Genomic DNA, 27803 nt, shown 5'->3' on the forward strand with positions numbered 1-27803 from the left:
TCCAGGACAAATATGACCGGATGGCCGAGACTATGAGGGAGGTCTCCAAAGCTATCTCTCAGAAGACCGGCAGAGCACCCCCAGGCCCTCACGTCCAGTTTGAGAGGGCTCGAGATGAAGACCGGAGCAGTACAGGATCGACAAGGGCCGGTCGTAACCCTCGAAACCGAGCGAGGAGGGAGAGTCCCGCACCCCGAGGCAGGATGCAACGCGCCGCCAGAGACCCACATGGGGATCCACACCAAGGAGACAAACAGGCCCGAAGACTCGAGATTAAAGCAGATGATCCTAGACCTGAAGGATGAGATCAAGAAGGTGGCAGAAAATCAGACGGGAACTCGCGAGCCGGACCTCACTAATGACATGGCTCTAGCTGACGAGGTCATGAGGCACCCGCTCCTGATTGGCTTTCGCCTACCCAAGTATGACACTTATGACGGGTCTGGGGACCCCGTCGATCACCTGGAAGGCTTTAAGGTCGCCATGCAGTTCCATCGGGTCTCGGAAAACATCATGTGTCGTGCCCTGCCATTGACGTTCAGAGGAGCGGCGAGGCAATGGTACAACCGTCTGCCGACGAAGTCGATCCACAGCTTCAGCGACCTAAGTTACTTCTTCGTGAAGGGATTCTCTAGTAGCCAGCCCCTTTAGAAGACTACGTTGAACTTGACTAACGTCAAGCAACAAGAAGGGGAATCGCTGCGGAACTACATTAAGCGATTCCAATAAGAGAAGATCACAATCAAAGGCCTAGACCCGAAGGAAGAGTTCACGGCCCTGTTAGGAGGCGTCAAGGATAAGGAGTTGAAGAGGTCCCTAGCGAAGCATACACCTAGGAATCTGACCGAGCTGAGAGCACGATGCGATAAGTACATCCAGATGGAAGAAACCCTCCAGGCCTATGAAGAAGCCGAAAGGAAGGCGGTAAGAAAGAGGCTCTCAAGGGCTGACGATAAACCCTCCGAAGAAGGCAAAAGACGAAAGTCTGAGCGCGGTCGGGCCCCCAGTCCACCAAGGAAGTTTGAGAAGTAGGCACCCCTGAACCGAAGGCGAACAGAGGTACTAATGCAGATAAAGGATTCCCCGGATGCCAGGGCCATAAAGTGGCCAAGAAAGATGGGGCGACACCCCGAGAGACGCAACATGGACAGATATTGCCACTTCCACAGAGACCATGGCCACGATACCGAAGACTGTTGGCACCTCAAGGGGGAGATAGAAGGGATGATCCAAAGGGGATATCTAAGCCGATTTGTAGACCGCGAAAAGGAGGATGCCCCAGACGGTAATGGCCGGAGGGATAACCGTCGGAGAGATAGCGGAGGTCGCTATGAGAGAAGGGGGCTCGCCCGTAGAGGCAATCAGGAACGGCGAAGGGACCAGACACCCGAGGAAGCTGAGCGTCTCCCCCGAGATGAGAACAAGAGCCCAACCAGAGTTATAGCGACCATCTGTGGAGGCCCAGCCGCTAGAGAGAGTTCAGTCTCTGCCAGGAAAGCGAAGGCCAAAGCAAGAAGCGTACATATTGCGGAATGGCCAAACAAGAAGGCGAAGACGGGGACAGTTATCTCCTTCTCAGATGATGATCTGGAAGGGGTACATACTCCGCATGACGATGCCCTGGTTATCACCATGACCATAGCGGATTGCAAAGTGAAGAGGATCTTAGTGGATAACGGCAGTTCAGCTGATATCTTATTCCTTGAAGCTTTCCGGAATATGGGCCTAGACGAGGGAAAGTTAAAGAAGGTCGAACACCTGTTGCAAGGATTCTCCGGCGTCCCAGTGAAGGTGGAAGGGTCGATTGAGTTGCCGGTAAGAGCTGGCACCGGAGATCGCCAAGCGACGGTCATGATCAACTTCCTGGTGGTGGGCATTACATCGACATACAATGTCATACTAGGAAGGGTCGGATTGAACCTACTAAAGGCAGTCATCTCCACTCCCCATCTCAAGATGAAATTCCCAACCAAGAATGGTGTCGGGGAGTGTCGGGGAGTGTCAGGGCGATCAGGAGGCATCCCGAAGGTGTTACGCCACTACCTTATGGGGAAAAGAAAAGACAGGCGAGGTGCTCCCAATAGAGGATCTGAGCGATGATGCCAGTTATCAATGGGGGGAGCCGGCCGAAGATTTGGTGCAAGTTGAAGCCGAAGAGGGGGATGACGCTCGGCAATTTCAGATTGGGGCTACCATACCAAGGTTGCAGCGAGAAAGACTCGTCTCATTCCTACAGAACAACGCTGACGTCTTCGCCTAGTCGGCTTCGGATATGCCCGGGATAGATCGAGAGGTGATAGAACATCATCTGAATGTTAGCCCAATGAAGAAGCCGGTGCAGCAAAAGAAGAGGACTTTTGCCCCCGAAAGGCAGCAGAAAATAAACGAGGAAGTGGAGAAGCTGTTGAAGGCCCAGTTCATCCGCGAGATCCAGTACCCGGAGTGGATATCCAATGTGGTAATGGTCCCGAAGGCAAACAGGAAGTGGAGGATCTGCATCGACTTCACCGACCTAAATAAGGCCTGCCAGAATGACGCATTACCCCCTGCCGAAGATAGACCTCCTCATCGACGCCACGGCGGGATACGAGGCGCTGAGCTTCATGGATGCATACTCGGGGTACAATCAAATCAAAATGTCTGAGGTCGATGTCCCAAAAACATCCTTCATAACCGAGGGTGGGCTGTACTGCTATGAGGTCATGCCTTTCGGGCTAAAAAACGCAAGGGCCACCTATCAAAGGTTGGTGAATAAAATCTTCAAAGGGATGATCGGCAAAACCATGGAGGTATATGTGGACGATATGCTCGAAAAAAGCCTGAAGGCGGAACGACACATCCAAGACTTGGAAGAGGCGTTCCAGGAGCTGAGACGGTACAGCATGAAGCTAAACCCAGCAAAATGCGCATTCGGAGTAGCCTCGGGAAAGTTCCTCGGCTTCATCGTCTCGGAGAGAGGAATTGAAGCCAACCCGGTCAAAATACAAGCCATTCGGGACATGAGGTCACCCCATAACGTGAAGCAAGTCCAGGAGCTAACAGGTCGGGTTGCCGCCCTCGGGCGATTTATGTCTCGGTCTGCAGATAGATGCCTCCCCTTCTTCAAAGCACTGAAAGGGACCAAAAAGTTCGAATGGACGGAGGAGTACGAAGTCTTTTGAACAATTGAAGGAGTACTTGGCCGCACCCCCGCTGCTGATGAAGCCGAACAGCGGGGATACCTTGCAGCTATACCTTGCTGTATCGGCAGTGGCGGTAAGCGCCGTACTGACGAAGGAAGAAGGAAGGCAACAGCGGCCAATATACTATGTCAGTCGAACCCTTCTAGATGCCGAAACAAGATACAGAAAGGCAGAGAAAGTGGCGTATGCCCTGGTGACAGCGGCAAGAAAGCTGAGACCATATTTTCAATCACATACGGTATGCGTACTCACCGACCAGCCCCTGAAGAAGATACTGCAGCAGCCGGATATGTCCGGTCACCTGGTAAACTGGGCCATAGAGTTGGGAGAATTCGACATCCAGTACAAACCGAGAACCGCAATTAAAGCACAGGCCCTCGCGGACTTCATAGCTGAGACGACACTCCCCGACGAGCCCCAAGAGTTTGCCGAGGACCGAGGAGAAGAGGCTTAGACGTTGTACGTGGATGGGGCTTCCAACAGCATAGGAAGCGGCGCAGGAATCATGTTGGTCAGCCCCGAGAGTTTCAAAATAGAATACGCCCTACGCTTCGACTTCGACGCCTCCAACAACGAAGCAGAATACGAAGCGTTAATAGCCGGAATTAATCTGGTCCGAGTTTTGATGGTAAAGGAGCTGGTAGTGCATAGCGACTCCCAGCTCGTGGTACGACAGGTGAATGGAGACTACGAGGCCAAAGAACAAAGGATGGCCGAATACTTGAAGACGGTGCGAGAGAGGGTAGCGGCTTTCAAGGAATTTGAGGTAAGGCAGGTGTCACGAGAAGAGAATGCTAGTGCAAACGCACTATCACAGCTGGCCACCTCCAACTTCGCAGATCTTGGACGATTGGTGTATTTCGAAGTGCTATCACAGCCAAGCATCGAAAAACCCCGAGAGGTATTACCTGTAGGTGAAAACGGTCAAAGCTGGATGGATGCCATAACCGAAGACCTCAAAGGAAAGCTCCCAGAGAATAGGGACGAGGCAAGAAAAATAAGAATGAGGTCGGCGCGCTTCTTCCTGAAGGACGAGACACTATATAAGATAGGGTTCACCTTGCCATACCTCAAGTGTCTGGATTCCGCCGATGGCGAGTACTCACTCCAGGAGGTGCATGAAGGGATATGCGGCCAACACCTAGGAGCCCGGGCCTTAGCACAAAGTGTTAAGGCAGGGCCTGTACTGGCCGACAATGAGGAAGGACGCAGAATCACTAGTCAGGAAGTGCGTCAAGTGCCAGATGTTCGCCCCCGTGCCTAGGCTACACTCTACCGAGCTCTCATCCTTATCGAGCCCAGTACCATTCGCCATGTGGGGAATCGACATCCTAGGCCCATTCCCCCTGGCCACAAGACAAAGGAAGTTTGCCGTGGTGGCAGTCGACTACTTCACGAAGTGGGCAGAAGCCGAAGCCCTAGCGACGATAACCGAAAAGAACATAAGGGACTTCTTCCAAAGGGCGGTAGTCTATAGATTTGGAATCCCCCGGGTTGTGGTGACGGACAATGGAACTCAGTTTGCCAATCCGACCTTCGGCTCGTTCTATGAGGCCCTCGGCATCAACCACAGGAAAACCTCCATCGGTTATCCACCGACCAACAGGCAGACAAAGGTAACCAACCATACACTACTTCAAGGAATAAAAAAGAGACTAGATGACGCCAAAGGACTATGGGTAGACGAGTTGCACCACATCCTCTGGGCTTACGGCACTACTGAGAGATTAGCCACCGGAGAAACACCCTTCATGTTAACATACAGCACTGAAGCTGTACTTCCAGTGGAGATAGGGGCCATTACCCATCAAATTCAATACTAAAATGAAGACGAAAACGATGGAGGGCTCCGAGCGAATCTAGACCTCTCGGCAAAAACCAGAGACACTTCGCAAGAAAGGATCACCGCTTACCAACAGAGGGTCGCGAGGCACTACAACACCAAAGTTCGAAAGAACGAATTCAGGAAGGGTGACCTCGTCCTCAGAAGGGCAGAAGTATCGGACCCGAGACATCAAGGGAAGCTAGATCCAAATTGGGAAGGGCCCTACAGAGTCTCGAGGGTAATACGACCAGGGTCTTATCACCTGGAGACTACGGGGGGAGGAAGGGTACCCCGATCGTGGAACTCTCCGAACTTAAGAAAATTCCATCAATAGTGAAGTGGCGAGCACGCACACTTGTCTTTTGTAGTTTTTTGCAATTTTCGCTCTTATGCACTTTTAAGTTGTAATTCCTCATCCTAGACTCCGGAAGATTTTATTCATGGATAATTCGAAAACTGGTTTACGGCAATTGAGAGGAATTCTCCAGTCTGATGACCTTTAACTCTACTGCACGGTTACGGCCGAAGGTCTTCACCTCGGTCGGGCGCCCAGACAGGCTGAGACGAGCTGGCCAAAGGTCCTCACCTCGGTCGGGGTCTCAGGCGGAGGCCGAGCCGAGCTTACCGAAGGACGACACCTCGGTCAAGGCTCAGGCAAAGGCCGAGCCGAGCTGGCCGAAGGTCATCACCTCGGCCGGGGTCTCAGGCAAAGGCCGAGCCGAACTGGCTGACGGTGTTCGCCTTGGTCAGGGGGCTTAGGTAGAGAATAAGCTTTGCGGGGCTAGCATCCACTCCTCGGCCGAGGCACAGGCAAGGCTGGGCCGACCTGACTGAGGGTCCCACCATCGGCCTGTGACCCAACCCCAGAGCAGAAGGAACTTGACCAAAGGCAATCGACTGTCAGGAGTGACGACTGTCGAAGGGTCGACCCTCGGCTAGATCTCGGATCCATGCCAGTCTAACAGACCCTTTGGCTGGAGCCGAGGGAGAACACTTAGTGAAAACCGCTTGATATTCGTAGGGTCGGCCCTCGGCTAGATCTCGGATCCATGCCAGTTTAACAGACCCTTCGGCTGGAGCTGAGGAGGGACACTTGATGAAAACCACTTGGTACTTGCTCCAGGTCCCTCAAGTCCAGTCCTCGGACTCAGGAAACGTATTGGATAAGACGAGGGGGCAGGACCAAGCCCTGCTCAAGTAGGAAGGTGGACCCTAAGGCAGGCAACGAGGGGTTCGACCTCTTTGCACCTAGCTACGGACTAAAGACTACCTTACTCAAAGGGACACAGAAGGCGAGAAAAATGAAAGTTGGGGGCAAAAAGAGTTCATTCATTCATTCATAAGGCTTGAAGGCCAAGATTACAAGATGAAGGCCGTTGCCACATACAAAGGCCCAAAGGCCGTAGTTACATACGAAGGCCCGAAGGCCGTAGTTACATGCGAAGGCCCGAAGGCCCGAAGGCTGATAACAAAAACAAAAAGAAAAGGGGGCTGTCTGAGCTGAGACCCGGGGTGACCTCAAGGGGCGTCCGTCGGGTTCGCGGCCTCTTCTTTGGCTTAGAGGGTCTCCTGATCCGAACCTCCATGGCCGGGAGTCGGAGGGACCTCTCGGTGCAGCTGAACCTCACCCTCCTCGCTGCAGCCTCCGCCATCGGCATCGGCAACCTCGGTGGCTGATGGGGCCACCTCAACGTCGTCCTCCTCGAAGATGAGCCCGCTGTTCTCGAAGGAAACCCCGGGGTAATGCTCGAGGACCCAGTCTCGGACCTCGGTAGTGCCCATTGCAAACCCCGGGGCGATGGCGCGCTTTACCTCCTCCCTGAAGTCCTCGGAGGACCGATACTCCTCGACCCCTCGGGCCTCAGCTTCCTGAATTGGAGCCTTCATCTGCGACTTTAGCTCCACGAGCTTCCGATCGCATTCTCGGCGTGCGAAGAAGAGGTCCTTCTCCAAGTGCTCCACCTTCTCAAGGATCGAGCGCTCGTTCTCCAGGGCGGCCTTCTCTCGCTCGACGACCTCGAGGTCTCGGCACATAGCTTCGGCCCGAGCCGCCAGTTAACCCATCTGATTTTGTGCCTACATGAAATACCTAAGGTCAGAATGCTAAGACAAGAAAAAAAAAAAAAAAGAGGGTTGGGGGACCGAAGCTTACCCCGGCCATGAAGATGCAAGCATTCGTGATCATGGCCGCCGTCCCTTGCTTCTGAGCCTCAGCAGCGTCTCGAGGAAGACTCCCCTTCATCACCAGCTCACGAGCAATTCGCCCGACGGCCAGCGTGTCGTCCTCCTTTACCGACCATTGAGGGACAAACCCCACTTCGGCCCTCACAGTCGTCACCCTCGGGCCTCTGGAGGCCACGGCGGGGGAGGGGTCTTGCGAAGGCCCGTCACGGCTCGGAGCAAGGAGAGCCTGGACTGCCTCGGCGCTCGGCCCCTCGACTTTGGACCTCTTCTTCGGGGTCTCGGAGGATGGCCCCTTCTTCTCCTTCCGCTTCGGCCTCAGTTGCTGTTGGGCGTCCCACGCCTTGGCCTCCTTGATTTGTGCTTGCCTTGCCTCGGGGGCAGCCCTAGCCTCGGCCCTAGAGACTTGCACTACAAAAAGAACCGATGGGAGTCAGTACGAAGCACCGACACCCGAAGGAAGCAAACGGGGGCTAGCCTAACTCACCCGGGCTAAGCCCGAATCTAAAGAGTATGGCGTCGGACTTGAGGCAGTCGGCCTCGACTGGAGGACAGTCTTTTTGCCGCCTCGCCAACGACTCCGCGTCTGCCCCTAATAGGGCAGGGGCGGAGTTCACCTCCCTAAGGTCCGGGATATCCCAAACAGTGCCGAAGGGCACCCCCTCGGACGATCTCACAAAGAAAAACTTCTCCTTCCACCCGTGGATGGAAGTCGGGTAACCCTTTAGAAGCCGAAGGTCTTTTCGGGGGCAAAAGTAATACCAACCCGAAAGCCCCTTGCAGGCCTGAAGGAGAAAGAAGTTGATGAAGAGGGGGAGGGAGAGGCCTCTGGTGCCTTACGAAGAAAACGACGAAGCTGAGCACTTGTCGCCACCCGTTCGGCGTCAGCTGGGTCGGACATACCCCATAGTGCCGAAACACTTGGGTGAAGAAGGGGTGGAAGGGCAACCGAAGGCCGGCCTTGAACGCCTCCTTGTACAAGCACAGCTCGGAGTTCCGATAGCTGGCTCGGTCGGATGGTCTGGGCAGACGGAGCTCGAAAGCGTCCGAGACACCGAAGGAGGCCCTCAGCTCCTCCAGTTCTGGCTCGTCCATCGTGGATACGATGTTGAAAGCCTCTACTTCTAAGGGCTCCCAGGTCTGAGCTCGGGAATCGAGCACCCTCTCCCTGAATCCTGCACCATTGGAGCCACCCTCGGACCCAGACAGCGAGGCCGCGGACGATGAGTCACGGGAAGAGGGAGAGTCAGTGGAATCCGAGGACATCCCTCGGACCTCCCCTGGACTCCTATGCCTACGGTTTGGCCTCATCCTCTCGGAGGACGATGGGTTGTAGCCCGACGAGGAAGACATTAACTTACTTTTTAGGTGTCGCTAAACTAAGGGCAATCAAGACGAAGACGAGCTCTTCGAAAGGAACACTGAGGCCGAAGGTAAGCTCTCCGAAGGAAAAAGAAATATGGTAAGACTACCCGAGCATTAATGGCGCCGCCACGTCAGAGTACGAACCCTCGAGGTTTGCGCCCGAACGGACCTGACAGAAGGTCCCCCTCTCGGATCGAGGGTCCTCACTTCGGATTGGGAGTTCGGCCAAAGCCGAACAGACCTGACCGAGGGTCCCCCTCGCAGTTGGGAGTTCGGCCAAAGCCGAACGGACCTGACCGAGGGTCCCCCTCTCGGTTGGGAGTTCGGCCAAAGTCGAACGGACCTGACCGAGGGTCCTCACCTCGGATTGGGAGTTCGGCCAAAGCCGAACGGACCTTATCGAGGGTCCTCACCTCGGATTGGGAGTTCGGCCAAAGCCGAACGGACCTGACCGAGGGTCCCCCTCTCGGTTGGGAGTTCGGCCAAAGCCGAACGGACCTAACTTAAGGTCCCCTCACCTCGGCTGGGGGCTCAGAGTAAGGCCGAGCTGAGCCAGCCGAAGGTCTTTACCTCGGTTGACCGCAGGCCTCGGTCGCAAGCAAGGCTAAGGCCGAAGGAATAAGGCCGAAAGCAAAAAAAAAAAAGAGGGAAAAAGGAAGTGATGAAGGAAAGAGCTATGATTGCAAAAAATTTGGTTACTACCATAGGAAGAGACTCCTAGTGGGAGTAAGGGGGCTCCTGATACAGCCAAATTGATCTCTCAGTGGGGAAAGGACACATGTCGCCCCTGAGACACGTGTCGCCCACCAGATAAGGATTCCAAGGACTCAATCACGCTCGATCACGTCGTTTGCATGAAGGGAATATTCCCCACAAGAAGGACGGCCGTATTCAAGAAGGACAGAAGGAAAGGCAAGGAAAAACCCTAGACCCGAGGAACCATATAAGGGGGCTGAGAAGAAGGAAGAAGGTAAGCATTCAGACCCTCACCATTACTCCCTTACTGAAAACTGTGCTGCCAACCCTAACTTGAGCGTCGGAGTACTAACCCCGGACAAAGCTCCGGGCCTCTGCCGTCTGTGCTTGTGCAGGACCAACTCACGAGGTTTTTGGCAACAACAATTGTCATGGCTGGGACTGTGCCTGTAACTAATTCTACTGTTTCGTCTACTATTCCTTCTTCTGCATCGGATAATATCAATGTCCAGATCACCTCTATCAAGCTCAAAGGGAGCTCGAACTATCTTCTTTGGGCTCAGTCTATTAAGGTGTATTTGTTAGCTAAAGGCAAACTGAGCTATACCACTTATGAGCCTCCTTTGCCTGATGATGCTAAGTATGACAATTGGATGAAGGAGAATGCCTTGATTCTTATCTGGTTGTGGAACAGTATGGAACCAGATGTAGCTGCCAATGTTATGTTCCATTCTACAGCCATGGGAGTATGGGATGATCTGAAGGAAACATACTCCCAAGAGAAGAACATGACACGGATCTCTGACATATATGAGAAGCTTTTCCAGTTTCGTCAATCTGATAAATCCTTCTCTGAGTATTATAGTGCTTTTAAGGGAATGGTGGGAGAGCTAAATGTCTTCCAGCCTCTTACTACTGAAATTGAGAAGTTGAAGGCTCAACGGAATGAGTTCTTCGTTTCCAAATTTTTGGCTGGTCTGAACAGTGATCTGAAGGCAGTAAAGGGCCATCTACTTGCTGGTGATACGGTTCCTACTCTGAATGATGTTGTTCCACGACTACAGCGTATCACCTCCTCATCCAAATCTGATCAGCCTTCCAGAGATAATTCTGCATTCTTTGCTAACCGTGGCCATGGGGGCGGTCGCGGAGGAGGACGTGTTCCTATGGGTCGAGGTTCTAGTGGACAGTCCTCGAATCGCACCAGTCACCAATGTACTTACTGTGGGAAACCTAACCATACTGTAGAGACGTGCTGGGCCAAGCATGGCAAGCCATAGTGGGCAACTCAATTAGCCAATCATACAGTGTCCGATGATGGTACTGATACTGTATCTCCGGCGACTACTACACCTATACCTGCTTCAGGAGATTCTTCTACTAGTATGCGCGATGACATCAACCAGTTACTCCAGCGTTTGCACTCTCTTGAGGCTTCTTCTAGTACATCCCATGATGCCTCCACATCCGCTGCTACCCTTGCGCATGCAGATATATCAACCCTTCTTTCCACTACATCTACCCTCTGGATCATTGACTCAGATGCTTCCGCTCACATGACTGGTAAGTCATCACTTTTTCAGACCTTCTCATAGAGTACTAGTTCTACATCTGTCATTCTTGCTAATGGTACATCCACCCCTATCCTTGGACATGGTACTATTTCTCCTTCTTCATTGCACTTATCGTTTGTATTACATGTACCTCAATTTCTATGAAGTCTTATTTCTGTGAGTCAATTGACTAGATCTCTCAATTGCTCAGTAACCTTCTTTCCCTCTCATTCTATTTTTTAAGATCTTCACTCGAGGAAGACAATTGGTGGAGGATGTGAAAAGGATGGATTGTATTACCTCAACAGTGGTTGTCCTCCCACTTCTGCTGCCGCTACTGCTGTTGGGGATGTCTCTCCATTCCAATGGCACTGTCGTCTAGGACACTTGGCCTCACCTAGATTATAGCTTTTGTTTCCCAATTTTCTACATGTTTCTAGATTAGAGTGTGAGGCCTGTGAATTGGGTATACACCATCGAATGTCTTTTCCATCTCGATCAGTGTCTCGTAGCCCGTCGTTGTTTTCTTTAGTTCATTCTGATATATGGGGTCCTTGCAGAGTTAGTAATATCTTTGGTTTTCGCTATTTTGTTACATTTGTAGATGATCATTCTCGCCTCACATGGCTTTACATGTTAAAGGACAGATATGATTTTCTATCTGTGTTCCAAAAATTCTATAATGAAATAAAAACTCAGTTTGGCATTTCCATTAAGATTCTTCGTTCTGATAATGCTTTAGAATATGCTCAAAATGATATTTTTGACTTTTGGGATACCCATGGCATGATTCATCAAACTAATGCATATACCCCATAGCAAAATGGGGTTGCAGAGCGCAAGAACCGAAACCTCCTAGAGGTAGCTCGGGTTATTATGATACATATGCATGTTCCTAAGCATTTTTGGAATGATGGGGTTTTAACCGTATGTCATCTGATTAATCGCATGCCCTCTTCCGTTCTGTCGAATAGGTCTCCCTTCTCTATCTTATACCCTACTCTACCTAGTTTTCCTCTTCCTCCCCGGGTTTTTGGGTGTGTGCTTTGTTCACAACGTTCACATGCATATGGATAAGTTGTCTCCACGGGCTACTAAATGTATTTTTTTAGGCTACTCTCATACCCAAAAAGGATACAAGTGCTATGATCCTGTTACTCTCCGAAACTTTGTAAGTGCTGATATGACCTTTTTTTAAGGTACTTCTTTCTTTTCTTCACAGGCGTCTCAACCTATTGAGGAGTGGTCATTTACCTCTCCTCCTCCCATTCCATCCCTTATACTGATTCCTGATACCCCTAGTACTAGTGCACCTGTTCCACCTCCTCTACAGGTTTATCGGCGCAAGGCGAGGGTTAGAAAGTCCAATGGCGAGGTTTTGATCCAGCTACTACACATTCTCCATTGCTCCCTTCCTCTAGTGAAGTTCCTCCTTCTGATACATCTGATGACTTACCAATTGCTAGCAGGAAAGGTATACGTTCTCGCACTCAGAAATCCTTGGCTATGTATCATATTGATAAGTTTGTCTATCTCTCACCTTCCACCCTTTATTCATGGCCTTGCTCTATCTCTTTCTACTAATCTTGTTCCTCGTACTCATTCTGAGGCTCTCCATATCCCTGGATGGAAGGGTTCCATGGATGTAGAAATTGATGCTCTCTTAAGTCGTGGTACCTGGAGTCTAGTAGATTTACCTCTTGGTAAGGACCTGGTGAAATGTCGCTGGGTATACACTGTTAAATATCACTCTGATGGCTCTGTTGAGCAGTTGAAGGCTTGCCTGGTTGCCAAGGGTTACAGTCAAACTTATGGTGTTAATTACTTTGAGACTTTCTCCCCAGTTGCTAGACTTAACTCTGTTCGCGTTCTTATCTTTCTTGCTGTCAACTTTGATTGGTCTTTATCTCAGTTGGACATCAAGAATGCCTTCTTGTATGGTGATCTACAGGGAGAAGTTTATATGGAGCAACCTCCCAAGTATGTTGCTCAGGGGGAGAATAAAGGTCAGGTGTGTCACTTACACAAAGCGATCTATGGTCTCAAACAATCTCCTCGGGCACGGTTTGATAAGTTAAGTGCTACCATAGTCACTTATGGGTTTTCTCAGTGTTACTCTGATCACTCTGTGTTTGTTCGCCACAGGGGTGACAAGTTGGTTGTTGATAGTGTACGTTGATGATATCATCCGACTGGTAATGATGAAACAGGAATTTTTGAAGTGAAAAGTCACATACAGTATCATTTTCAGACAAAGGATCTAGGTCAACTTCATTATTTCCTTGGGATTGAGGTAATCCAAAGCAAGAAAGGGATCAGTCTATCCCAAAGGAAGTATGTAGTGGACCTCCTATCTGACACTGGGATGCTCGCATCCAAACCTATTGATATTCCTACGGATCCTCACCAAAAGTTTGGTGTTGATGATGGTGAACCTCTTCAGGATATACATCAGTACAGAAGTCTAATTGGCAAGCTAATTTACCTTACTGTGACTCGCCCTGATATCTCCTATGCTGTTGTGGTTCTCAGTCAGTTCATGCAGTCACCTCAGAAGGCTCATTGGGACGCTGATGTTCGTGTTCTTCGCTACCTGAAGAGGGCTCCTGGAAAAGGGCTTGTTTATCGTCCTAATCGGCATATGGATCTAGTCGGCAACTCTGATGCTGATTGGGTTGGCTCTGCTAGTGATCGGAGATCTACCATTGGATATTGTACCTTTATTGGAGGAAATTTGGTCACGTGGCGTAGCAAGAAACAGACCACTATTGCCCGGTCTAGTGCTGGGGCAGAATACAGAGCTATGGCTCAAACTACTGCTGATCTGATGTGGTTGCGGTCGTTACTCTTGGAGTTGGGATTTTCAGTAACCAAACCTATATAAATGCATTGTGACAACCAAGCTGCTGTGTATATTGCCAGCAATCCGTTCTTCCATGAGATGACCAAACATATAGAGGTGGACTGTCACTTTGTTCGTAATGCTGTTCTAAAGAAGCTGATTGAGACCCCGTTTGTTTCATCAAAAAATCAGTTGGCTGATATGTTCACTAAGTCCTTATTTGCTCCTAGCTTTCACAATGGTTGTAACAAGCTGAGCATGGGAGATTTATATGCTCCAGCTTGAGGGGGAGTGTTGAGATTAGTGTTATTCCCAAACAGGGAATAGCTAATCAACGCCTACGACAGGGACTTTTAGTCCTTGTCGAGTTTGTTTGGGGTATTTTGGGGCTTTTCTTCATGTACCTATGGGCTGTTATATCTTTGTTTTGTCTTTCTTCTTGACCTAAGGCTATATATACATAAAGAGAACCTGAGATTACATTCATATTGAATTAATCTCAGGTTGCTCTCCATTCTTAAGACTTCCTTTGGTTACTTCATCTCCTTCCTCTCTTCTTCTCTTTTCTCTCTCTTTTCATTCTTGTTTCTGGTTTTCTGGTTTAGCTACAGCTTCTGAGATTGTAACACTACTCATAGTTATTAAGGCGTCACCAAGGCGCAACTAAGGCGACGCCAAGGTGTTAAGGCAATATGGGTAGGCTAAGGCAGTCGTGCACTTTGTGGGTTTCACGTAAGGCAATGCATTATTGCGCCTTACGACCAAGGCAAATACCTTTTTTTTTAATTGTATTACCATAGATTCCATATCTTTTGTTGTAATTGGCAAGTGCCGCAAGTCTATGGGAATTTTGTACACTTAGAACTATGGAATCATCTATATAAAGTCAAAAACCACATTTGTGGTTGAACAAATCACAAATCGCAAAATCCTTTTGGCTATTTTCTTCTTCATTTGGGAGAACTAGGGCATCAATGTTCCTTCCCCCATCAATTCCAGCTCTGGCGATTCTCCTCCGGTGATTCTTCCTCCGGAAAGTCTTCCTCAGGCCATTCCGGCTCTATCAAGGTACTCTTCTTCTTCTTCTTTTCCAGTTCTCTGTTACTAAACGGAGATCTCTTTCTCATCTGTTTTTTCTTCTTCTTTCTTTCTATTCCCATTCCCTTAATCCCTTCTTCTTCTTCCCATTCCAGCGATACTTCCCTTCTCTTTTTTCATTCTTCTTCTTCTTTCTTGGGTTTCTTTTCCCATTCCAGCGATACTGACCTTAGTTGTAGCCGTAATTAGACTGACAGGAGTAGAAATATAGTAGACGGCCTTATGCACTCATTTTCGCATCAAAGAGGCAAGTATAATAAATACTTACATATTTTAACAGGATTTTTTACTTTATATTTATAATGTTGTTTCATAGTTATATTATATGCTATGATACATATGAACTTAGTTATTCACTTTATTGATTTATGAATATCCTGTATCGGTATGAATCTTCAACTTTTATTTAGCATATAAGTAGATCTATATGATTTTTAATATGCTATTTGTGCCATATAAATTGGTTACATAAAAAAACAACACTAGAACACTTTATTCGATAAGGCGATGCCTTATGCCTGCCCTATCGCCAAAGCGCTTTTGAAGACCCTCAAACGCCTCGCTCGCCTTTCTCCTAGACCTACTAGGATTGTTAATTGTTCCTTATAATCTGAGCTGTCTTTTGAGTTAAAGATCTTGGCTACTGTTTTGAGTCTTTGACTCTTTGTACTACATTAGACAGCAATTTGTTTTATCTCTTGGTGCTAATTATGTCGAGTATTGAGAAAGAGAAATGGTATTGCTTTTGAAGGATATGCCAGGGCAGCTTAAGGGGTTTATGAAACAGGCCATTTGAAAGTTTGCTTGAATACCAACTTGTGGGGAACTCTAAGGAGGGAAGAATAGTTTTGATCAGAAACAAGCAAAATTTGACATGTTCTATTTAGTAATTGTACCAACAATGTACATTACATTGGGCTCTTTGCTCCTTATGTTAACATATCCGTGATTGATAAAAAAAGAAATAATACGCTTCAAAGTTAATCAATTAATCAGTATCAAATTGTAACTTCCACTAAGCAAAATAGAAGACATCTCACTTCAGCCTGCACATAACAATTCTACGTTCCATGAAATTGACTCCGAGTAGACTGCAATGTGCTTCAGGCAAATCGATATCCATAGAGAATGAACAAAACAACTCAACTCAACACAACTCAGCTCAGCTTTATCCCAACTAGATGGGGTCAGCTACATGGATCCTATTTCAACCCGAAGCAATGAATGTCTATCTATGGCTAATGAATCTAATAAAATTAAAAAAATAGAGTTCTTTTTGGAATTCACCTGCATAGAAGTTTAATAATCGTTGTCTAACCTAAGGAGGAAAAGCACTTTATTTAAAAGCAAGAATGAAGGGAAATACATCACGGATACCTGTTCTCCCACACTGATAAACTTAAGAGTGATCTCTTCAAATGACAATATATAGTTAATCTGCAAAAAAAGAGCATTAATGACCAACCATCCTTCTGTAGGTAAAACACAACTTCAGATCAAATGACAATGCATGGTCAATCTTTAAAAGAAGAAAAAGAATATCATCAATTAATCAATTATCCTTCTCTAAGTAAAATACCACTTTGTTAGATGCTTATTTTCAAATAGATCCATATTTATGCATAAAGCATAGAAAGAAACATTGTCCTTCAAGTAGAGAGGTATGTTCACTTGATTATTCGACCCTGTCCTAGAAGGAGCTAATTATTTATAGGGCAAGAGATCGCTGCCTGGTCGCATGGCCCCTGCACCAGTGCGGGGGCCAATGAGAGCACGCGCATGGGCATCAATATAGATGGAATTTTTTTATCTCACAGGAGCCGCACGACAAGGCAGAGTTCTTTTCCCTTATATATATTATGATTCCCTTTCTGTTTGCTATACTACATGCCCTTTTTTCCATTTTTAAGAAAAAGAACGGAATAGGATTGATGTCCAGCAACTGTAGAAGTCAGGATGCTGTACACATGTAACCTGTCAGAAATGGACACTCTATACCAAAAAACTATACCAATCCCAAAAAGACCCTAACCCATTTACAATTTCCTTCCAATTATCCCAAATCCCAAAAGTATTACCTCACCTATTATCTCATGACCAAGCTCGCAGTGAACAGTGCCTACCAGGGCAACCTTGACAAAAAGCCAGACCAAAGCCTCCAGATGTTATGCTGCCCATTTCTACCCCAAGCTCTTAGCTTCACTCCCTCCCACAAAAAGCAAAGTAACCAGACCCAACCACACTAATAACATGCGTACTCTCAGTGATTACTGATTAGAAATGGCCAAAGAAAAAGGATAATCAGTTTACTTTAAATAGAAAACAAATTTTTTTGCACAAACACATAGAATATCAATTGGAATTAAACTACATCCAAAGTAAAATTGGAAGAAAATACTATAAAAAGTTGAAAGGCACCTTGAATACTAGTTAAAACAAATAAAGGAACTAAAATTGAACACCAAAAACAGTTGTAACAGAACTCAAGATATAAACTGCGGCTTTCACCTGTAACCATATCTGACGAAAAGTAAAGTGCTTTACAGCTCTATATGAAAATTTACATATAATGTGCAGAAATAGCCATAAAAAAGGAAATAGGGAACTCACTTTTGCAAAAAATGATGCTGCTCTAAAGAAATCTTTTGCAGAGAAAGCAGCTTCAGCCTGCAAGACAAATTATTTTAATTGCACGGTACTCAGAAGTCAGAAATCAGCATAAGTTCAACAACTTATAAAAGCTAAAAGTTCTTATTACTTGCTAAGAAACTAAGGTGGAAGTCTGAATTTCAGCACAGTAACTGAATATCATACATACAAACAAGACACCAATGAGCCATGACCTGCACTAAATATACTTGGTCTCTTTGGAATGGGTCCCGGCAGTGTGCTAAGGCTGCAGCATACTCGTTCATGTCCAGATACACACGCCACATATCTCGGCCTTCATCATGGACGGATACCTGCAATGTTTCAAATTTTAGATAAAACATAAGAGGCAAAAGATGAAGTCGTCAACCATCAGAAAACACAAACCTGGAATATGGAGTTTTGGTCATATGCATAGAACAATCCAGCAGTAGCATCACTGCAGAGTCCAATGATGCCTCTAGATACTGACTCTGATGCATGATCAAACTGTAGGTCCTCCATAATCTGTTCACTAATTCTATTGACAACCTACATAACATTACAAGGTCACTGAGACCAATTTTATAGGCTCGTTGACACGTCATAAAAAGTATGAAACAAGAGAACAATCAGGAATGGCATGCTAAATAGGCTATTTATGGTAAATGTGAGGAACTAAATGAGAACTTTATGAAAAAGAGAAAATGAAGAAATTATAGGCCAATAGCTTGCAAATTATTTAAAGTCGAAGGGGAAAAAGAGGAAATAAGAAAATGATCTTGGTCATACCTTAACCTTATCCCCAATTAAAAGTAGAAAATGAAATTCAGAAACTGCAAGAGATCTAGGTTTAACTGCTTCAGAACCTTCACCCAATTTTGAGTAGTCTAATAGAGCCTTGTTCTCCACAAAGTTTTCATCTCCATCAGCAGAACTATAAGATTTTTTCAGACGAAACAGTGGTCAGGATAGGTCTCAGCACCAAGATACCAAAGACATAAGTAAGTAGGACTCTAATAAAATCTCCAGTAACAAATACAAGTATTCAAGCAGATTGCTCTACAGCCAGAGAAAATGATACATTACCTATGCTGTGCTCCAAAGTTTAGATCACCATGATAAATACCAGCCCCCGAAAGCCAGGCAAAATGTTCAGCCCTTCTTTGCTTGATGAAGAAATGCAGTTCACTGCTTGATGATTAGGACAACAAACTTCAAAAGCCAAATACCAGAAAGATGCAATACTAATGTTAAGCATTAGCAGTTAACATCACTCCCATCAAAAGCAGTACAAAAATGACTACAAAGGAGACTATGCAATGTCCAACAGAAGAATGGGAGCAGCAGGAAGAATAAAAGAATCACTGAAGAATTAACATAATTATACACTCCTATCTATAAGAAAATTTTTGACACGTACATGATGGTACTCTCTAAGTCATAAACAGCAAAAGGTAATCCCATCAATGCTAGGCAGCCCTCTTGCATGCTTTTGGTATGTCTTGCTTCTCTGCTTTCCTTCTTTTTCTAAGTGTTCTTAACCACATTGAATCACCTGCCAAGAAGCCCCAACTCATCTACCAGTATTTCATGATTTCTACTTTCAATCGCTCAATGCTACTGATAGTGAACAAGCCCTTATAACAGCATCTAAGCAAAGAAACCAAATGCTGTTTAGACAATATCACATCCACCCAGAGTGCCCCATTGCTAGCAAGTACACCCAAACCAAAAATAAATAAAAAAATTAAAATTGCAACCCCATAGGCTGGCATCTGTGTGCAATTTTATCTCATCTAATTTGGCATCTTGCAGAAACACCTTGACTATTTTTGAACTCCCTAATCAGACTTCTCCCTGGTCTAGGTTTAGGGGTCTCTAAGAGAATACAGATTCCAGGAAAGCAGTTTCTTTTGAGGTGCCTTCAGGCTCATGAGGACAAATCCCTTCTTGATTTTTCTCTCAATTACTTCTGCTCGATCTATTTTTGGTAACAGTTTCTACTTGTTGGTTCCCCAACAATTCTCTACTGTATTCCCGTGACCTATCTCATCTCCTATTTTGTAGAAAAGATACTGGCCAAGGGAACAGCATAAAGCCATTTCAATCAATATCCCTTTGGATTTTTTTTTTTTTTTTTTTTTTTTTTTTTGGGGGGGGGGGGGTGGGGGGAGTTGTTTGGGTGCACAATAGCTTCTTTTAGTGTTTGTCCATCAATGGCCTTCAACGTCAGAGCTTTACCACCATGGAAGTAAATCTCGGTCAGAACTGACTGAAATCTCCTAGTTGTCTCAGTTTTGGGCCTGCCGAAATGAAACCCAGGGTTGAAACTCAAGTTTCCACCTTTTCGTTTCAACCCAGGGAGGCCCAGTGTCAAAACCTCAAAACGAGATCGGGCACCTCTCGATTACGGGCCCTGACCAAAACCAGGTCCGAAACCGAGATCTTGATCCTTGCTTGCATATTATACCATGGTAGCCTTTAATTTTCCATTGATTAAAATTGCAGTAGCTACTGATCACATAAGCATGACATCCCCTTAGAATTTTGTCCCACAAACTCTAAGTTCCAGCCCCAGTTGAGACAATAGACCATAATGTGATGAATTACTCTCTCCAAAGTTTCCGTTATCAAAGGACCTTCTGGTCAAACAGCAGCCCTCCCTGGGTTATAGTCCTACATCATATGTGCGAATCAAATGGAAGTTGCAATCAAGATCCTCAATCCCTATAAAGGCATTTCCAAAAATCCGTACCCATAGAGATGAGTTGATCTTTAATGGATTAATTTAATTTAAAGCATCAACCTCCCTATTCACAGTCGCAGTCAAATCATCTGCTGAACCCCCACATCATAGTTATCAAGGCGACAGAGGATGGTCAAATCAAGGCAACACCAACAAGGAATTAGAGCATAATCTAGGCATCACCTAGGCAACCAAGGTGCCAGTCCAGGCTGAGCCGCCTTATATCCTAGGCAACGCCTTGATTAATGCCCCAAATTAACCTTGACCCAATATATGTATCATTTGTCATCAGCCTGGACTGTTATCATGGGCTTCTCAAGTTTAGGAAAAAAAGAGAGCTCCATCTCACATCTCATTCACCAACATAATAACAAATACACATATCACCTTTGTCACCATGTCAAATTGAATTCGAATAAATTTTGAATCGGGGCCCCCAAAAAAAAGGCATCACATTGATCTAAGTGTAAAATTCTTTTGACCGTGTTTCTACAAACTTTGTAATGAAATCGTTGATCCTTGCTCAATATCATTGATCTAGATTCACCACCACCCATAAGAATAGCCTCAATACATTTTTTTTAATCTTTTACCTTGACCACATCACAATCTCTCCCTGCGATGCCTTCACCACTGGCCTTTGCTTGACTGTGTTTCTGTTTGGGGGCCCACTCCCCTATTTGCACCGCTCTTACGCCAAAAGGATGGGCATGGGATTTGTCGATGAGTGTGGAATAACATAGGGGTCTTATTGTCATTTTGAATTATTTTATTCTGAAGCATGTGGGTTTATTCCTCTTTTCCCCTCTTCTTTCTCTTTCGTCTCATTATTCTTCAATCATGCATGGAGTTGAACTCTAATTCTCACCTGAACAATAGCCAAGAATTGCTAAGTAATGAACGGACGATATTCATCTAAAAATTTGTTGCAAAGATTATGGCTTCTAGGCTCAAGTCTATGGTGGACTCCCTTGTTAGTGAAAATCAGTCGGCTTTCATCCCTGGTAGTATCTCGGGCAACATCCTCACTTGCAATAAGATTATTAGAGGATTTGACAGAAAATCTCATTCTCCAACGGCCCTTATGAAGATTGATATCCATAAAGCATTTGATTCCCTAAGATGGGAGTATATTTCATAAGTTATGCTCAACATGGGGTTTCAAGTGTTCGTTCAGTGGATCAGATGTCGCATTACCACCCCCAGTTTTTCAGTCCTAGTAAATGGCAGTCCAGCAGATAATTTACTTCTTTACTTGGATCTGTCAAGGATGCCCCCCCCCCCAATCCCCTTACATCTTCACTTTGGCTTTTGAAGTTCTTTCCCGCAAAATTCAAATATGCACGGATCAGCAATGTATTTCTCCAATCCAAAAATGAAAGGTCATCAAGCTCACTCGTCTTGCTTTTGCTAATGATCTTATGATCTTCCCTAAAGCCAGTATTGATTCTTTGGAGAATATTATAGCTTGTCTCTAGTTCTTTGAGAATCTCTCAGGGCTCTGTATCAACCTACATAAATCTCTTTTATTCCTAGCTGGAGTGTTTTATCTATAATGACAAGATATCCTTTATTGACAAAACAAGATTCTATACATGCCATCTTCCTATCAAATATTTGGGATTACCCCTGATCCCAGCGAGACTTACAATTCACCACTATATTCCCATGCTCAATCTTATTAGGAAGAAGCTCCAACTTTAGAAAGGAAACCTCCTCTCCTATGCTGGTAGATTGGTTCTCATCAAACATGTCCTCCAATCATCTTACATATATTGGAGTGGTGATTATGGGCTACCTCAATCCACGATCAAAGTGTTGGAATCCCTCATGTCTGCTTTCCTATGGAAAGGCTCGGTTCTTCAAATTTTCTCCGGCCCATAAGTTGGGCAAATATTTGCCTCCTCAAGTCTGGGAGAGGTTTCGGATTAAGACGCATCAAAGATGTCAACTCTGCTAGAATTATAAAGTAGATTTGGAAGATTGCCTCCAAGAAGAAAAGTGTCTAGGTTGATTGGATTTATTCCAGGCTCCTCAATTCCAACTCTATTTGGATTGCCCCTGTTTTGTCTGATGCCTCTTAGGTCTAGTGCAAAATTTTAACAGTTCAGTCCCTTGTTGTTGGGGCTATCTCCTCCAGGATTGGTGATCTTCTACTTCTCTTTGGCTAAATCATTGGCATCCCCTTGGTATTCTCCTTCACCAGGTTCCAGCCAAAGCTATTTACAATGTGGGCCTCTCAAAAGATTTTATGGTCTCTGATATCATCAGACCTAGCTCTTGGACCCCCCACCCCGAGCTCCTCTCCTCTTGCTATTGCTCTTGCTCTTGCTCTTGCTCTTGCTCATATTTGGAATGTCGTACCTTCTATTAGGCCCAATGGTGGAAATGACATTATTTTGTGGTCTCCCATCTCTTCGGGAGCTTTCAATTCTAAGGCGGCTTGGGATTTCATCAGACCGCGAAGAGTCACTATACCTTAGCATAAGATTATCTGGTTTAGACATCACATTCCTCGACACAATTTTACTACTTGGAGGGCTCTCTCAAATGTCTCCTAACTCATTCCTTCCTCATTCATCGCCAAATCTCGGTTTCCACTATCTGCACCCTTTGTTGGAATGGAATAGAAGACATTGATCACCTCTTTTTTTGTTTCCCCGTTTCGGCCTCCATCTGGAAAGGGGTTCTGGGTAACTGCTGGCCAAGGGGATGTAGGATTCTCCCCTTCCAACGGGAATGGATCTAGGTTGGTATGACCTTTGGAGGCTCTCTATTTGTGACGTGGGGGGAAAGCTTGCCTTCAATGCCTCCATCAACCAAATTTGGATGAAACCAAACATTACGAAATGGACCTCCAACTCTCGGCCTCTTCAAAAGATTAGGGATTCCATTTCCTTTGGCATCATAAGAAAGCTTTCTTCTACCTCTTCCTCATGTATTGATTCCCCAAGGAACAGGCATATTGCTGTCTCTTGGAGTCTCCCTCCCTTCCCTCTTAAGGGTTTGGACCTTTTGTAACTCGTTTTTTCTTTTCTTTTCCCTTTGGGATATTGTATTTTTTTCCTCTCCTCTTTGGTAATGAATTATATTATTCACCCAAAAAAATATTCATCTAATATTTCACCTAATAAAACCCTGCCACCAACAACCAAATCCACTGCAGACTGTTCCCAATGCCTAAAACATGTTGGAGAACCAGAAGTGTAACAGTATGCTGTAAACATCAAAGCCACCACCTCCAAGTGTCTGCAAGCCTGGCTCCAATAATTCTAATTAGATTCTACCTCATGCCTCCCATATGGGCAGACATCAAGTATGAGAAATCTTCCTCACCCAATCCATAAACTCCTTGCATCTGGCTCTAGATTGATCCGTTCTTCCCATACTTGATGCAGTACTAGTGAGTAGTGACTAGTCTACCTTATAGTTTATCTTTTTTCACAATATTTAAAAGGTAATCAGTCTCTGGTCATTTTTGACAACCATAATGGTATTACGGTATCATTACCAGGTTGAACTAAGGAAGCAACTAGTTGAACCATCTTAACAGGTCAATCCGGCAAATTAAGGGCCCTCCAGAAACGGCAGAAACGGAACAAAAAGCGTTTGATAAAACTATTTCGTTTCACTTGTTTTCAGAAATAGAAATTGAAATTTTTACCTATTTATGGCTCAAGAACGACCCAGGCGAAACAAGTTCGCCTGTTTTTGGAAACGATTCGTGGCCATTCTTTTGCCGGTTACTATCGACTTCCAGAAACATGACTTATCAAACACCTTCAATTCTATTTTTTTTTCTAGAAACAAAAATTTATGTTTCTGCCGTTTCTTGAAACAGAAAACGCAGAAACGTTATCAAACGGGCCCTAAGCTTCCATCGTGATCTTGAATTCAGTCCATTGTTTCCTATGGTATATTTGAGGTCATCTGATGTCAATACACAGACCATTCCTTCAGATTTCAGCCTCTAACCAGGGGCCAGGTCTGCCATGAGCACCAAGCCACATGAAGCAATTGGCCCTCACCGATCCTTTCGGCTTCCAGATCCTTTCCATATGATCCCTTAAGTTCCAACAGCGGTATCCCGTAACTGGTCAAAAGTAAGCCATTTCAAAATGAAATGAAATAATATATTAATATTCATATTTAATATATATTAGAAATAAGAGAGAAGGTTTTGGATGTTGCTGCTGTTGTTGTTAGAAATAAGAGAATTTAATAAAAAATAACCAAAACAAAGAAAGTGGCAGGGAGAAGGAGAGACAGAGACACCAAGGTCAGCCCACTGCTTCAATAAGGTGGGAGTGAGCCAACACATTTACCAAATAATCTCCATTCCATGTTTGAAAACATTAGGTCCACTAGTTATGTCATTCATCATCCCACTAAGCTAACAAAATTCTAATTGGCTCTCCTTTGGATAAATGTGGTATAGAAAAATATGATGCAACTTGAAAATTTAGTCCTTCTAAACAGCACCGCACTTTCCAATCACTATCTGCACAATTTAGGAAAAAAGGAAAAATCTCAAATCCCATCAATTTAAACATTACCCTAGCAGTCCACTTCATGCAGATCTATCGCATGTCCTACCCATTGGTTACTTAAGTTGATCTGTTTCTTTTCGATGGCTAACCTTTCTATTAAGAAACAAGAGATATCATTGAATACAGGATCCATAAAAAATAAATAATATGTGATGTAATCCAAAATAGACTAATTAAGGACACAATAAGACATTAAAATCATGCTAAAAAAATTAAAAATAAATGAAAGCAGACAACATATGGGAAAAAATCTTTTCTTTGCAAATAACTTCTAGTACTAATTGAACAATAGCACTCGCCTATTTGGTATTTCACCAGGAAGTTCCATAAAGCGCACTGCTCGATCTGCATAACTAGCAAAGACAGTCTACAAAAGTCACAAAAGTAAAGTATTATAGTTAGAACAAATAAGAATCAGGCCCCATTATGTGGAAAGAATTTTGCTTCAAGAGATTACTGAGTAAGCGAAGATATAAGCATATAATCAAGAGAAAGATACATTTCCAGATAACACAATAAATTTAATGAACCCAAAGTGAAAATTTTATGTGACTAGCATGTGCTTAACATGCATGCAAGTTCTAACCAATAATTTTTCATCTTCACGAATAACTGAATTTATTAGAAAGAAAAAAAATGAAGCAACCGCATAGGAAAAAACCAAAAAGACACATTAAGATACTAAGGAGGAAGCAACAAAGAAAACCCTAGACAATAGTACTCTAGAGTCTAAAGCAATCCTAGCCCATGATTAAATCCTTGGATAGACTATTCAGCACAAAACTTAATCATCTACTATCTCGCTTAGATGATCTTGCCCTCCACTGGGATGAAATATCCACTGGGGATTGGCACATGCTTTATTTGACTACAGATGTGAGAAAATCTTCATCCTTCTCCACCATGATACCAGCCAATATCATTAGCTGAGTGTCATAGACTCATAATACTAAAATATGAAGATATACCTAAAGTTTAACAATCTTGATTCTAGCTGCTAGCATCTTCATTTGATATGAAACTCTTATCAAATCTCAAATTCTAAGAGAAATGTGCATGTCAGAAAATAAGGCATGTCACAATAAATTTAGGAGAGCGAAGAAATAAAATAAAGGGAAGAGGGACCCTGGCTACATATTACCACAAGGTAGAGAACCACTACTACTAGTCTGACAGTGGCAAAAACACAAGAGAGAAAGATGACTTCTAGATGAAAAGGGCAATTAGAAGAAAAGACCAGAACCATTTACTAATGGATCGAGTTAAGTCTTTCTCCAACACATTCACAGGAAAATATAGTGTACAAACATTGATTTCTACAAAATTATAGTCAATATCATATTGAGCTTTATATAGAAAGGATCCACGCAAGTAACGAGAATCATAATCAACAGGGAAAATCTTGAGTCTGAGTACATGGATCAGGACCATAGCTAGCTATTCAGTGTACGATGAAAATTTGGTGCTGCAAGTTTGTTTATACTTTATACTTACTTTGATATCAAGAAGAAAAAATGCATAAAATTTTGAACAAAGTTAACAAACATATGTTGAAGAAATCAATATATACATCAACAACATGCATAAATACATGATGAACACATGCTTATATTTATATTTATATCTATGTAAACCAATACTTACATCCAAAGATCCAATACCAGTGAAAGAGTAAAGTCGAGTAGGAGTAGTAGCCATCACATAATATCTGGTTGCATTACCTAAACTAGCTGTTTCCATCTGTAGACAAGCAATAGACACGCAAAGAATCAATAAAGTAAGAAAGTTTTTCATACTCCACAGAAAAATATGAGTCAATGCAAAGCATGATATACCCATCAAAATAATTAAGGCCTATTGTGAAGGACTCTACCAGGCTTCTACTCTACCATCTAAAGGGATTCATCCCATGATAGACAAGGTCCTTAATCAGAAACATCCAAGTGGCAAGCAAGCTTTAGGATTTTTTCCATAAACCAAAGGTTATGTTGTTGACCTTCGAACAAATTACAGTAACCTGGATGAAAGTCTTCATACATTTTTTTTTTTTTAAGCCATATAAAAAAGAATGGATACTCAAGGTCATTAATGTCGAAATTTTAAACACTAGGCCAGCTTTTGGGTTGAAAACAAAATAACATTGTTTAAATGACAATACCTTCCATATAAAACCCTCAGCATTCTTTTTGGGCAGGTTCCAACTGTCCCCGTTATTCATCATTGTCTTTCAGTCATAATAAATTATTAATCGGTGTTGCACCAGAAGATAGTTTGGATCAGGAAAATAGTGGGACAGTTGGCTCATAGCCAACACAAAGGCCAATAATTGAAAGGCTTCAGTGCTATCTGTGAAATTCAGTAGTGAAAATTAAGAAGCTGAACTCTTGACCAATAATCCATTTCACCAACATGTAATAGTACCTGCAAACCCATGAAGGCTTCTGGGAGCTCAGTAAGCTCAAATAACAACTTCATGTACTTCTCTTTCTTGTCCTTCTCATCAACGGCAATCTCATAAAGCTGGCCATTATCAGTACCAAGAACAACTTCACGTGTGGAAGCTGGGTTCAGAGACATCAGATTAAAAATAAGCTACATATGTTAAATCTCCATGCCCTAGAAGTGTATCACAGCAAGCAAGATACTAGCAAGTCATGATCACCTTCTGTAATCTGTTGTTTGTTCCACGCAACAGCATTCACCACAAGTCCTTTAAATCTGCTCAACACGCGGGGCTTACTCCACTTTGCATGTGTATAATATGTCTCAGCACCCCCACTACTAAGAACAGTAGCTATACAGTGGCTTCCCCCAGGATCAACAAAAACTCTGTGAATAGGTTGCTCCCCAGTTTTACCAACAGAGAGATCCAGATCTGCATTGAAAGGATTCAGACAAATTAACCTTTGTTTCATCTTTTTTTCCTACCCTTACCACTTTTCCCAGTGAGCACAAGAATTTATTGTGTTTATATGGTGAAAAAGGAAGCAGATAACGAGGGAGAAGCCACATCCAATTATCCAAATGAGGCAGAGCTAGTAAGCTACAGGTATACACATGAAGGAAGGAGGGCCACCCCAGTCAGGCTCCTTAATTAGGCCCAATGACTTAAGTTATAGTGGGGGGGGGGGGGG

At 44.7% G+C, this 27803-nt stretch overlaps 2 protein-coding genes across 6 annotated transcripts in view; both read right to left on the minus strand.

The window, feature by feature from the left end:
• The window catches only part of LOC122082427 (vacuolar sorting protein 18), a 53459-nt gene extending 25860 nt beyond the window's left edge, over positions 1-27599 (minus strand). Inside the window, exons 1-10 of the mRNA XM_042649981.1 lie at positions 27332-27599; positions 27091-27230; positions 26314-26409; positions 24969-25036; positions 18460-18561; positions 18163-18307; positions 17779-17922; positions 17586-17705; positions 17353-17409; positions 16120-16179 (exon numbers count right to left, since the gene is read on the minus strand). Of these exons, the coding sequence (XP_042505915.1) occupies positions 16120-16179; positions 17353-17409; positions 17586-17705; positions 17779-17922; positions 18163-18307; positions 18460-18561; positions 24969-25036; positions 26314-26409; positions 27091-27230; positions 27332-27584 (1185 nt within the window). The 5' untranslated portion in view covers positions 27585-27599. The remainder of the gene's footprint in view (positions 1-16119; positions 16180-17352; positions 17410-17585; positions 17706-17778; positions 17923-18162; positions 18308-18459; positions 18562-24968; positions 25037-26313; positions 26410-27090; positions 27231-27331) is intronic.
• Positions 1-27803, minus strand: part of LOC122082428 (trihelix transcription factor ASIL1-like) — an 80899-nt gene that overhangs the window by 33879 nt on the left and 19217 nt on the right. The gene's annotated exons all lie outside the window — the stretch shown is intronic.

Source organism: Macadamia integrifolia, chromosome 6 (genome assembly GCF_013358625.1).
Source record: "Macadamia integrifolia cultivar HAES 741 chromosome 6, SCU_Mint_v3, whole genome shotgun sequence".
Classification (NCBI taxonomy): Eukaryota; Viridiplantae; Streptophyta; class Magnoliopsida; order Proteales; family Proteaceae; genus Macadamia; species Macadamia integrifolia.